This window comes from Hippopotamus amphibius, chromosome 16, assembly GCF_030028045.1.
Source record: "Hippopotamus amphibius kiboko isolate mHipAmp2 chromosome 16, mHipAmp2.hap2, whole genome shotgun sequence".
NCBI lineage: Eukaryota > Metazoa > Chordata > Mammalia > Artiodactyla > Hippopotamidae > Hippopotamus > Hippopotamus amphibius.
The window spans coordinates 48,345,484-48,360,266 of record NC_080201.1 but is presented as its reverse complement, the minus strand read 5'-3'; the positions used below and the strand labels follow the sequence as shown (position 1 = coordinate 48,360,266).

Below are 14,783 nucleotides of genomic sequence, written 5' to 3'. Positions count from 1 at the left end.
GGAAAAAGCCCTATGAGTCAAAGGTGAAAGTGGTCTCACAGGAACATCTACAGCAAAAGTGGGGATCCAAGATTCTGGCCCCCCCGCCTCAAAGTCCAAGTCACCTCCAAACTAAGGGATGCCAGAACATATTGTCACCATAAAGATCAACACTCATGACCCTCACTACATCCCAAACCCAAGGGCAACCACTTCCTGATTCCCCCCCACATCTCCCAAACCAAGAATGCACATATCTAGCCTCCCCCACAAACACCTAAGAACATACGGCCCCATTTGCTCCCCTTGTGGACTAAGAATGCTGCCAGCCATATCAGTAAACAAAGGATGTTATGGCCAGCAAGCCAGCCGCCACTGCAGCCACTCCCAACTGTGAACCCTGAGGGGATTCAGGATGGAGAAAAGCAGGATACTGGCTCTAGATAGTTAAGGTGCATATTAAGACTCTCGCATCTTCCCATACATAGAAAAGTGCTAAATTCATTAATTTGAGACGTCTGGTTTTTTCTAATTAACAGTAATCTTTTGACATTTCGACTACCTGGTTTTTGTTGCAAAACTCCTATAGATCCTGGCTGCTGCCTTCCCTCTTCTGAGCAGTCCTTCAGAGCTATCTGAGAGGCTGCCTCCTAGGGCTTGAGCCCTCAGGAAGTCCACCAAATAAAATGTAATTCTCAACTTTTAGGCTGTGCATTTTTTTTCAGTTGACACCCCCAAATCCCTGGGCCCTGCCTCACTGTCCCTTCCCCACCAACCTGGGGTTGCAAAGCCCCAGCTGCCTCCCAAACCAAAACGCCTGGCATGGGCTGTCCCCTATATCCAAGGACCCCTGCCTCCAGCCCCCCAGCCCAAGGATGCCTGGAGGCCCACCAACCTGGGGACCACAGTCGCAGCTACCCATCCCCACTTCAGTAAAACCAACATGCCCAGAGCGTCGCCTCTCAGACCCGCGCGACTCCCAGACCTTCGGTTTTCCCATTCCCCTTTGGCACGATTCGGGGACCCCTGGCTATTCTCGCTGCTTTCAGCCAGTAAACTGGGAGACTCACCTCTCTAGGCCCGGAGGTCTTGAGCATGGAGGCCGCCAGGGGGCCTTCACCAGCCGATGTTCCACGGAATCAGCCCGACCCACCCGCGCCCGCGGACCCAGAAGGCCCAGCTGGTGGTGTCTGGGAGTAGGCAGGCGCGGAGGCCCGGCGGCGGGACCACATCTCCCAGAAGCCCCTGCGCGGGCCGGGGCGCTCTCCAAGCTCCTCCCCAAGGAGCGATGGGGGCGTGGCGAGGCCAGCACAGGTGAGCTCCGAGTCTCACCGCGAAACAGCCGCTTGCGAGGGCTGGGCATGCAAACACGAAACCTGACAGGTGCCTCCTGCCGCTGCCTACAACTAGGAATAACAAAACACCTGTAATTTCTCCATTCAGACATAGCTATATTTAAGCTTATATCCTTTCACATAAATATTTATCTTAACCTGTTTTTTAAATCACATACATATTGAACATTGTGTTCTTACACAGTATTTTGTAAATTCTGCATTCCACTTACGTGATTGATGTTTTATCTTATTACTGTTAGGTTGTTTCCAATTACTGGTATTACAGCCACTACCACTTGTGTTTGGCAGAGACTCAAAGGCAGGCAGGGGAGAGGCAAAGCTTTAATAGTGAAAAAAGGAAGGCTTCAGGTATGTTCAGATTGGAAGTTATTGGCATAAAGAAGCTGGAGGTAGACCAACTGCAAGCAGTGCAACTTGTGTGATCGATTTTAGGGTGGTGGTTTGGCTTTCTCTGTTTGGTCCTGAGTTGGAAGCAGAGGCAAAAAAAAACAGGGAAGCTGGCAGTTATTGACCAAGTCCTTACTGTTCTGGGCTGATTGCTGCCGAGGTTGTAGGTTGGAAACCAGTTGGTTACTGCAGAGTTTGTAGGTTAGAGTTCTATTGTCTTACAGGATCTGGCATTGTCTGTTTGTATATCTAGTCTCTCAAGTTTAATGGTTTCAAACAACAGCAATCATTTATTATCTTTCATGGTTTCTCTGCCTAGCTGGACAGTTCTAGCTCAGGTTTTCCATGATAGCTGAACCTGGAACAGTGGGAAGTTCAGGGGCAACTGGAAGCTGGCTGGACATCTCTAATTTCATGTAATCTCAGAGTTTCTCCATGTGGTTTTTCTGTGTGGGCTAGTTTGAGCTTCTTAACAGCATGGTAGCCTCAGACATCTTAAATTACATCTCAAGGTTCTCAAGGCAAGAGTCCCAAGAAAAATCCAGATGGAAGCTGTATCACATCTTTTGTCTAGCCTCAGAATCCAGATTCAAAGGGAGGGGACATGGACTCCACTTCCTGCTGGGAAAGTGGAAAGGTTCTGGAAGACCATGTGGAAACAAAAATATAATCATAACTTTTTTTGGAAAATACAATTTGCCATAAAGTGCAAACAGACCAAAGCAGAAGAAGAAGTTTTAATTTTCATTCTGCCTTAAAGACTGTATATTTATATTACTGAGCTGAAACCATTTGTAGTAAGTAAGAATGAAAAAAAATCATAAACTCTAATTAAATGTTAACAGAATCAAAGAAGATCTGTCTCCATGGGGCATGTTTAAAGTGACAATGAGAGGGAATTCTCTGGCGGTCCAGTGGTTATGACTCCATGCTTTCATTGCCAAGGGCCTTGATTCAATCCTTGCTTAAGGAGCTAAGATCCCATGTGGGGCAGCGAAAACAAACAAACAAACAAAAATTAAACCAAAATCTGATTAAGGCTTTAACTCGATATCAATCTTCAAGAAATACAAAGGACAGAGGAGCATGAGATGAAACCAAGGGAATAAAGTCACCAAAATTCATACTTTGGGAAACCCCTGAACAAATTACCTGGTTTTCATGAATAAAGAGTTGTAAGAAAAAAGAAATGGAGGGGGAAATCTTTTTTAAAAGATTAGAAAACGTACCGACCAGTTGAAATGTATGGATTCTTTGAATCCTTATTTGAACAACCTGCTAAAACAAAAAAGTATGAGCCAATCAGGAAAATTTAACCCTCACTGGACATGTGATTGTATAAAGGAATTACTGTTAATATTTAGATATGATAATGGTATTGTGATTATGTCATTCAAAAAATAGTCCTTATGTTTAAAAATATATATGGAAACATGTATAAGAAAAATTAAATCTGTCTGAAATTTGCTTCAAATAATTGGGGAAAGGATTGAGTGGGTAGAGGGAAGCTAAAACAAGCTTGGCAATGAGTTGATAATGGTTGAATCTGGATGATGGCTACACAGCACACATATTAGTCTCTCTACTTTTGTATGTGTTTAAAGTTTTGCATGACAAAAAGGATTTTAAATGGAGGTAAAATAGAAAGACCCCCAAAATCCCCCAAAATCCAGCCAAAGAATTCATCATTAGCAGAGATCCAACAAAACAATATATTAAAGGAGTTCTTCAGCAGAAGGAATATGAGACCAGAGAGAAGCAAAGAGATCCAGGAATGAATGAAGAGCAATTAAAATGGTAAATACATCAGTAAATCTAAGTGAATATTGAAGTGTATAAAATAATGTTATTTCATAGAGTTTTTAATTTGTAGAAAATTAAAGAATACACCAATAATAGCATAAAAAGCATGTGTGGGTAAATGAAAAGAAAGTAATGTTCTGTGTTGTGAGAAGACATAAAAGCACTAATATATAATAGATTTCATTAAGCTACAAATGCATGCTGTATTTTCTATGGTAACCACTGAAAAGAGAGACAACATTTCATAAATAACAAGCTAAAAGAGGAAATAGAAAAATAAAAAGTTGTTTTTTATCCAGAATAATTCAGGAAAGAGGAAAAGAGTAATGACAAACAAATGGGATAATCCAAATGTTCTCAAATGGAAGAATAGTTTAAAAATGTGGTACATTCATATCATGGAATAATACTCAACGATGAACAAACTGTTGGTACATGCAATAACTTGGATGGCTCTCAAGGCAATTATGCTGAGGGAAAAAAAAAGCCAATCACAAAAGATTACATACTAATGTAAAGAACGGACTTGAGGACATAGGGTGGGGGGCGAAGGGGAGTCTGGGAAGAAGTGAGAAAGTAGCATTGACATATATACACTACCAAATGTAAAATGGATAGTTAGTGGGAAGCTGCTGCATAACACAGGGAGATCAGCTTGATGATGGGTGATGACTTACAGGGCTGGGATAGGGAGGGTGGGAAGGAGTCATGGGAGGGAGGAGATATGGGAATATATGTATAAATACAGCTGATTCACTTTGTTGTACAGCAAAAACTGGCACAACAGTGTAAAGCAATTATATTCCAATAAAGAGCTTAAAAAAAAGATTACATACTATATGATTCCATTTATATAATAACATTCTTGAAATTTTAAAAATTATTGAAACGGCAAACAGATTAATGGTTGCCAGGGCTAAAGGAAGTGGGAAGGGGTGGGTGTGGCTATGAAGTGGAAGTGTAAGTTAGCCTTGTAGGGATTAAACAGTTTTGTATATTGTGGTGGCTAAATGAAACTTATACACATGATAAAATTAATAGAACTGTTACTACACACAGAGAAATGAGTGCGTATAAAACTGGTAAAATCTGGTTAAATTCTGTGGATTGTACCAATGTCAATTTCATGGTTTTGCTATTGTACTTAGTTACACAAAAATATTACCTTTGAGGGAAAGTGAGTGAAGAGTACATGGGACCTCCCTATATGTGTATTTGCAACTTAATGTGAATCTAAAATTGTTTCAAAATAGTTTTTTTAAAAAACATAGATCAAAGAAAATTTTACAGTTGAATTTATAAAGTGGTTTAAATTATAATGAAAATAAAATGTAAGAAACTTAATGGGATGAGGTAAAGCTTATAGAGAAATTTGTAGTCATAACTACACATATTAGAAAAGAAGAAATGGTGAAAATCAATGATATAAAAATTTTACAGCAAATTAAACCCAAAGATGAGTGAAAATTAGAAAAATAGAAAAATAAATAAAATAGGAAACACCCACACCATAGAAAGTAACAAGAAAGCAAGAAGTGGTTCTTTCAAAAGAGTAATAATGGGGGGGGGGTATGAAATTGGGAGATTGGGGTTGACATATATACACTAATATGTGTAAAATAGATAACTAATAAAAAAATTTATTTTCAAAAAAATTTAAGAATAAAAAATAAATTATATTAAAAAAAAACCAAAATAACAAAAGAGTAATAAACCACAAAGACTAATCAAGTGAAAAAGAAAAGGCACAAATAACCAAAATCAGGACTATATTATGCAATGTAATGTTAGAAAGAGTGGGATTATACCTATTGATCTGGAGGAATGTACAAGTTAGACTTGCTTGAGCAAAGCAAGTTAGTGCATAGCCTGACGCCATTAAAAAATCTGAACATAGACAAATCAGATACATGTATAATGTTGGTAGGAGTGAGGAGAAAGGTGTGAAAAGGTCAATAAGCTTTGTTGAAATTGTATATAGGTCTGAAAGAATTGAGGTAGAGACAGATACTATTTATGTGTTTTTTCATTGTTTTCTAGTTGTGGCGAAAATATATTACTGTTGTAATTGTGGTAGAGGAATATGATAAAAATATATTAAAAGTGTATACATATGAGGAAAATGAAAAGTTCTATTTCTGACAGCACCTCTTCAAATATTAAAACAAAGTAGAAACGAAGCCAGTGCTGAAATTTCAGATCCTTTTTGTATCTTTTTAAAGACTTCAATTCTAGGAGATTTTTCTCCCTTAGATCAGAAATAACTGGTTTTCTCAAACTTTTTTTTTTTTTTTTTGGCTGTGCTACGTGGTTTCTGGGATCTTAGTTCCCCCACCAGGGACAGAATCCATGACCTCTTCAGTGAAAGCCTGGAGTCCTAACAACTGGACTGCCAGGGAATTCCCTCAAACGTTTTTAATAATGCAATTTAATGTATATCACTTATTCTTGTAAACATTACCATAATTCAGTCTCTCATAAGATATGACTGGAGGGGAAATTACAGAGGAAAGAAAGATTTATGAGATCTTTGGTGAGAGGCATTTCTTTCAGCAGAGCAGTACTAACAAGAGACTTTCTACAGGATCTAATATTACAGACATGGAAAACTCTTAACCCCAAATACTTAGCTAACTACCTACAATAATCTCCTAAACTTTTTAACTTTATTTTAGTAAGTAAACATTTTGCAGATGTGTTTATTTCTCACAAATGTTAATGACAATTAGGAGGAAAAAGGTTTCATGGTCAACTTACTTTATGACATGCTAGAATGCACAAGTTGAACTCTGGGGTTTGTTGTGTTCTATTTCTGGACTTTTTATTCTACTTCACTGATCTATTTGTCTATTCTTAGACAAACACCACAGTCTTTACTGGTTTATCATAGCTCTATAGCAAGTCTTGAAATCAGATACAAGTCCTCCAATGTGTTCTTTTTCAGTATGGATTTTGGTTATTCTAGGTCTTTGAATTTCTATACAAATTTTAGAAAGCCTTTATCAATGTAAAATAAAAACTTATGTTGGTATTTTGACTAGGATGGTGTTGAATCCATAGATAAAGTTTGGGAAATTTTATTAAAGATATTGAGTTTCCCAATCCATAGCCATAGTATCTCCATCTATTTAGATCTTGTCTACGGAATTCCCTGGCAGTCCAGTGGTTAGGACTCTGAGCTTTCACTGCCAGGACCCAGGTTTGATACCTGGTCAGGGAACTAAGATCCCACAAGCTGTGCAGCATGGCAAAAAAAAAAAACACCTTGTCTAATTTCCCCCAGCAATGTTTTGCAGTTTTCCATATAAACATCTTTCATATCTTTTATTAAATTTATTCCTAAGTATTTTATGCTGTTTGATACTATTATAAACGAGTTTTTGTTTCATTTTACAATTGTACATTGTGAATATAAAAGTATACATGTAGGGTCAATTGATTTTTGATAAAAATATCAAAGCAACTCAATGAAAGTCTTTTTTAACAAAAAGTGCTGGAACAACTGAATGTTTATGTGAGGAAAAAAACCAACCTCAATCTATGCTTCATAACACACAAATATTAATTCTAGGTGAATCATACACCTAAAGTTAAAACCATTGAACTCTATTTAGCTCTGTGTTAAAGAACATAACCTGTATGTTATTCCCTTGACAGTAATGGAATCTTGTTTTATGGCCTGACGTAGTCTATCTTAGTGTTTTCTATGCCATTGAAAGGCAAGTGTATTCTGTGCTGATTGAGAGTATCACTAAATGTGTCAATTAGGTAAAGTTGGTTGATAGTATTAAAATCTTTTACATTTGGGTTTTTCCCAGATTCTTATCCATCCATAAAGTCCTCAGTATCTGTAATCTCTACTAATCTCTCTTTATCTCTGCGAAGTCTCTTCATCTGTCAGGCCTATTCCTTCATCCACCCACATCCATACCTATACCAAGCACTGCACCAGGAAGTCACGCAGCAATCTGTTTACCTATAAAGGGCTTGTTTTATCAGGAATTCAGTTTCCTGCTTCTACCACTTTTTTTTTGGCCGCATCTCGCAGCTTGTGGGATCTTAGTTCCCAGACCAGGGGTCAAACCTAGGCCCCCAGAAGTGGAAATGCAGAGTCCTAATCAGTGGACCACTAGGGAATTTCTGTGATACTTATTTTTTTTGGTTTAATTTTAGTGTTCCTTTTGGAGAGGAGTCTATTAAGATTTTACACTTCCTCTCTAGTCAATTGTGATATCAAGTCAATCCAATTTCTTTATAAAAATCACACACTTTGTCCAGATTTTCAGATATATTATAAAAATGTCTATAGTACTAACTTTTAAGTTTTTAATTGAGATAAAACTCATATACTGTAATATTCATCCTTGTAAAGTATATTGTTCAGTGGTTTTTAGCATATTCACAAAGTTGTGCAACCTACACCACTAATCCTAGAATGTTTTTATCACCCCAAAACATAATGTCCTTTTATTTTTATTTTTTTTATATTTTTAAAGACTTTATTTTTTTGAGCAGTTTTAGCTTCACAGCAAAACTGCGAGGAAAGTACAGAGATTTCCCATATAACCCATTCCCCCACATAAGTATAGCCTCTCCATTATCAACATCCCCCACCAGAGCGGTATGTTTGTTACAACATAATGTCCTTTTAAATTTAAATATCTAGTTATTTAAATTTCTCATTCACAGTGTTGTTCATTCATCCTCTGTACTCCCCTACCTGAATCACTAGTTTGTCTACTTTTTTTCAGTCAAATAAATTTCCTATTTTAGACTGTTTAATTCTTTCTGTCATTTATTCCTGCATTTTATAACTGCTAATGCCTTTCTCTATTCATGTTTTAGATATATTTTTGCTTGTTTAACTCCTTGGGTTCTATATTGATTTTATTTATTAATGAACTTTCTAGTATTTTTTATACATTTATTTTCAGTTATTTAAGATTTAATGTTTTTTTATTTATTTGGCTGCACCAGGTCTTACTTATGGCACGCAGGATCTTTGTTGTGGCAAGTGGGATCTTTAGTTGTGGCATGCGAACTCTTAGTTGTGGCATGTGGGATCTAGTTCCCTGACCAGGGATTGAACCTGGGTCCCTGCATTGGGAGTGTGGAGTCTTAGCCACTGGACCACCAGGGAAGTCCCGCTAGTATTTTAAAGTATGCATGCATACTGGGTTATAAAACTTCCAATACAACTTTGGCTACCACTCACAGATTTTTCAATTGTATTCTCATATTCATTCACATTTAAATAATGTGTATGTTAAGGATTTAGTGCCTTAACCTGTGTTAATCAAGAGGAGACACTAAATTAATATTCAGATACTTGCTGGCCATCCTTTTGTTTCTGTCTTCCCCATTCTGGTCGAATAATGTGCCCTGTATATTTCCTGCTTTTGGGGGAACTAATTATTAGGAAAAATATTCTTATCTCTTCCTGCTTATTTGACAGCTGTGCTTTCAACTACCCATCATTATATCCACAGGGTAGTCATCTTTGTACAGCATAAAAAATGAAATCTGAATGTAGACTACCCACACAAACATTTTTTTCATTTTGAAATTTCATGCAGAATAATGAGTGATGGGAAAAGCTTTCCTATGTTCATTACATTCTCTTTTTTCATTATGAATTCTTTGATTTAGACAAAGGTAAACAACATTGTTAAAATCCTGTCCACAAATAATAGTGACAATAATTATGAAAATGAGTGTATCAATGATAATAGTGGACAACTTTTACTAAACATTTACTACATGATAAGAAAATTTCTAAACATTTTATTAATGCATTGAATCCTCACAACAAACCAATACATATAGCATATAGCATGATTGTATTTACTAATACATAAAAAATAAAACGTCACTAACATTTAAGTAAAAAGTTTTAAAAATCTGGAAGGATAAATAATACCAATAATGATGATTAATTACCTCTCTAGTATGAGCTTAGGGTTAGGGTTGATGAAAAGGAACGAAATAGTTTACAAGGAAAAAATATGGATAATTTCAGCAACTAAAATAGATGTTTTAAAAGGAAAAAACCAAGCATCCAAAGATGACTTTTGAGTCATATTAATCAGGGAAGATTTTATAACTGAAAACAATCAGATACAACCATAACATGAATAATAAGGTCATTTAAAAAAGTACATCAATAAAAATAATAAAAATCTATATTTACTGAAATGGCAATCATATTTTTTGGCATTATAAAAGCAGATGAAGGTACAACATGTGTACCATGACTACATTTTCTTTAAAAACAAAATCTGTTAGGATTTGCTGTTCCAACTTGAGAGCTGTCATCTAGTTGGTATGATTACAATTAATCTTGGCTTTTTTAGTTTCTAGTTTTCTGATATTGTTTTATAATAAGAAAATATAAATTCATGAAATGAAACAAAAAGATTAACACTGACTTCAACAAAAAGTTTATAATTAATTCTACAAGGAATTTAAAAATACAAGGTCACACAATTTAAAGTGTGATATTGATGTAAGCACAAATATATAGATCAGAGAAGAAAGAATAGCTTTGAGACTCAAGTAAATCTAAACAAGAATATAATGTATCACCAAGAAGGTAGAACAAAATAATAGGAAAGGAAAAAACTGTTGAACTGCCATTAGTACAAGATGGGGCAGGGGGAGTAGTGGAGGAGACAGGCAAATGTCAATTTGGAATCCAAATTCATAATTTAGAATAAAATATATTTGGATTAAAAAGAAATATAAAATAAAATAAACAAAAAATAGTGAAAGGGTAACTATCAAACATAAGTTTTTGTTGTTTAAAATATCATGAGGGTGACAAAAGCTATAGCTTTTATTATTCATCAGTATGAATTCCCTGATGACGAATGAGATCCGAGCCACTACTAAATGCCTTTCCACATTCCTTACAGTTATAGGGCTTTTCACCAGTATGAATTCTGAGATGTCGAGTAAGGTTTGAGCATTTATTAAAGGCCTTTCCACATTCATTACATTCATATGGTTTTTCATCTGTATGAATTCTCTGATGTTGAAAAAGCTGTGAGTTCTGAGTAAAGGCCTTCCCACATTCGAGACATTCAAAAGGTTTCTCACCAGCATGAATTCTCTGATGTTGACGAAGTTGTGAGCTCTGAGTAAAAGCCTTCCCACATTCCTTACAATCATAGGGTTTCTCCCCAGTGTGAATTCTCTGATGATTAGTAAGTGCTGAACCACTACTAAAGGCTTTGCCACATTCTTTGCACTCATAGGGTTTCTCACCCGTGTGAATTCTCTGATGCTGTACAAGCTTTGAGCTCTGAGTAAAAGCCTTCCCACATTCCTTACATTCATAGGGTTTCTCACCTGTATGTATTCTCACATGTTGAAAAAGTTGTGAGCTCTTAGTAAAGGCTTTCCCACATACTTTACATTCATAGGGTTTTTCACCAGTGTGAATTCTCTGATGGTCAATAAGATTTGAGCAATAACTAAAGGCCTTCCCACATTCCTTACATTCATAGGGTTTCTTACCAGTATGAATTCTCTGATGTTGAGAAAGGTATGAGCTACAACTGAAGGCCTTTCCACATTCTTTACATTCAAAGGGTTTTTCACCAGTATGAATTTTCAGATGCCGAGTAACATGTGAGCCACAACTAAAGAATTTCCCACACTCCTTACATTCATAAGATTTTTCACCAATATGAATTCTCTGATGTTGAAGAAATTGTGAATTCTGACTAAAGACCTTTCCACATTTCTTACATTCATAGGGTTTCTCTTCGCTGTTAATTATTTGATGTAGAGTAAAGAATGTCTGTTGAATAAATGTGGGCATGTATTCATGAGTGAATATTTCTTGGCTGAAATGCCCATTTTGATATCCCAGTTGTCTTTCAAAGTGGTTTCTATATTCCAAAACATCTCTAAAACTGGAGTATTCGAGGCCATGCTTTGTAAGTCCCATTATCTCCCTCTGGCATGATTCTATTTCATATACTTCCTTCTTTAGCGATAACAACTTGGTTTCACACATTGATTCCAGATCTGGAAGAAAATAAAATGGTAAATATTCTGCCTCCACCTCATTTGTGAAAAACTTATATAATAGAAATGGAAAAATTAAAGCGAAAATAATATCTGGTAGTAAATGATATAGAGTTCTCAAGTATATCTGTTTAATCTGAGAAATGGAAAAGAAATGCACAAAAATTAATGAGATATAATGCAGGAAGCAGCAGAGGAGACTATGGAAATAGGAAACCACAATGATTCTCAAATACTGATATGGATCAGAATCATCTGGAAAAGTTGATAAATATACAATGCTTGGGCATATTAAAGATGACTAGTTATATATACATCTATATGTACGTGTATGTAAGAAACAGAGTACATCAACATACTATATACATTACAAAAAGTGGATAATTTTTTACCTCCATTAAAGGTCTCCTAAGAGGAATAAATGCATACAGAGGAAGATTCTTGGGCTCTGTGGTATAATAAAGTATAAATTTGATCTTTGTCCCCAGTTTCTAACACAGAGCTTCAAAAACTCTTGGAATTTCCTGAGTGATAGCAGTGTTTTCATTATGCTGATGAGGTGACTCATGGTGGCTCCCTAGATAATTTTAGGATGGAGACTGGTCACTAGAATGATTAGAGGGTTGGGACTTTCAGCTACTTGAGCTCTGGGGAGGAGAGGCCAGAGATTGAGTGGCCAGTGCCTTAATCAATCATGCTGATGTAATTAAGCCCCCCAAAAAACTCTAGACACCAAAGCTCAGTGGAGCTTTCTGGTTGGTGAACACACTGAGGTGCTTCACCAGGAGGGTGACACACTTTGACTTCACAGGAAGAGGGTATGGAACCTCTGCATCCAGAAGCCTACCAGAACTCATCTGCTATGTATCCTTTATAGTAAAACTGTAATTATAAGCATAGAGTTTTCCTGAGTTCTGTGAGTTGTTCTAGCAAATTATTGAGCCTGGAGGGGCCATGGAAATCCCTGAATTTATAGCCTGTCAGTCAGAAGTGTGGGTGGTCTGAGGACCCCCTGAGACTTGCAGCTGGTGTCAGAAGTGAGGGCAGTCTTGTACAAGACTGGCTGCTAACCTGTGGGGCCTATGCTAACTCTGCATAGTTGTGTCAGAATTAAACTGCAGCACACCCAGCTGGGGATAAAACAGAATAGGGTCCATAAGAAAGGACGATAAGTTTATGTAAGTAAAACTTTTAGCATGGTATCTGGCAAATAGGAAGTGCCCATTAATTTTTTTTAAATTAATACTTCATTTTTTAGAGGAGCTTTAGGTGCACATCAAAACTGGGGGGAAGGAACAGGAGTTTCCCATTTATCCCCTGTCCCCACACATGTGAAGCCTCCCCCACAACAACATTGATAAGCCTACACTGATATGAGGGTGAATCAAAAATTATCCACACTCCAGTTATGTTAAAACTTCTGTTGGCTACACTGTCTTATTAGCACTTTCCACTCAAGGCTACTGTCTCCCTGGTCACTGCTGTACAGGTGTGAACATGTTACATCGGTTCATTTGTAACTGCAGTGTGAGCAAATATGGATGCCCCACTTGTGATTTGCATGAAAGAAGAGCAGCATGCAGTGATTTGTTCTTTGTGGTCTGAGGGTGTACCTGGTGCCATTATTTATCAAAGACTTTGTGCACAGTATGGAAAAAGTGTTTTGTTGCGAAGAAGTGTGTATGAACAGACAGAGATGCTTATTGAAGAGCTGAAGTCTAAACTTTGGATTAAATGCAGAGGACTGCTATCCAAGGGCATTGTGATCGTGCATGACAATGTATGTCCGCACACTTCTGCCCACACTGCTGACACACAAAATCTTCGTTTTGAGGTGTTAAAGCATCCTCCCTATAGTCCTGATCTTGCTCCATCGGACTTTCACCTGTTTGGTCCCCTGAAAGCAGCCCTACGAAGACGAAGATTCACTTCGCATGAAGTGAAGACAGTGGTGCATTTGTGGCTCGCAGCTCAGCCTAAAACATTTTTTAATGAGGGACTACGAAAGCTTGCTGATAGATGGACAAAGTGTATTGAAAAACAAGGAGATTATGTTGAAAAATGATGTATTTGTCTTTTCTAAAAGTTAATTAAAAAGTTAATTAAAATAAAATCAGCCAGAGTGCGGATAATTTTTGACTCACTCTCGTATACAGTAGTGTTCCATAAGAATTCTTCTGGTTCTCCTCCTTTATAGCAAATCTCTTCTTCTCTGCCACCTCTTCCTTCCCAATTTAGGCAAAGACCTTTGTGTTTTTCCCAACATCAACTCTTTAGACAATGACTGATTTAGCCCCTGACTATCTGCTAAACTCCATACCTGATTCTTTTACTAGGTTCTACTTCGTGAAAGTCATTTATGGATCTATTTTAGCACTACTTTTTTTTTTAAAGTTTTTTATTGAAGTATACTTGATTTACAGTGTTGTACATATCTCTGCTGTATAGCAAAGTGACTCAGTTATACAGATAGACATTCTTTTTTTAATATTCTTTTCCCTTATGGTTTATCACGGGATATTGAATATACTTTCCTGTGCTATACAGTAGGACCTTGTTTATCTATCCTATATATGATAGTTTACATCTGCTAATCCCAAACTCCCGGTCCTTCCCTCCCCCCCCCCCCCCCCCACTGACAACCACAAATCTGTCTATTTCTGTTTTGTAGATAGGTCCATTTGTTTAGCACTTCTTTTTGACTCCAAGTTCTTCATAGCTGAAACAATTAGCTATGGCAGACTCCTCTGCACAAATTAGGAAATAAAAAATATTGGATAAAGGAAAAATGGACAACAAACTGGAAAAAAAAAACAGTCATCAGCCAGCAGTTATAAGGAAGACTAGTACTTGGAGGGGAGGGGCAGTGCAGATACATGCAGACATGCGCACACACACACACATATACTATTTTGGGAGTGGTAACAGAAAACATTTAGATAAGTCTAAGAGGAAGAAAAGCTAGCAAGGAACTGAATCTAAATTATGGGTAAAAGAGTTTTCTTTGTAGGGGATGTGAAGGGTACCTTCCACTTGAAATTAAGAGGGGTACAGGAGAAGAGTAGCAGAAAGAGCAATAAGTGAGGGAAGGAATGAAACAGGTCATTTGTAAACTCATGCTAAAAGGACTTAGTTTTCCCCACAGGCCTGTCTATGGTTTTGATGGGCGCTTCCAAGATAACATCTCAAAGGTGCAGTTTCTTTACTGATCTACTGAGTTAT

At 37.0% G+C, this 14,783-nt stretch overlaps 1 protein-coding gene across 1 annotated transcript in view; it reads right to left on the bottom strand.

Annotated features, from left to right (window-relative positions):
* LOC130838076 (zinc finger protein 714-like) overlaps positions 1-14,783 on the bottom strand; it is a 42,662-nt gene that overhangs the window by 14,514 nt on the left and 13,365 nt on the right. The window contains exons 5-7 of the mRNA XM_057710849.1: positions 13,706-13,807; positions 10,367-11,561; positions 1,050-1,385 (exon numbers count right to left, since the gene is read on the bottom strand). Coding sequence (XP_057566832.1) covers positions 1,050-1,385; positions 10,367-11,561; positions 13,706-13,807 — 1,633 coding nt within the window. The remainder of the gene's footprint in view (positions 1-1,049; positions 1,386-10,366; positions 11,562-13,705; positions 13,808-14,783) is intronic.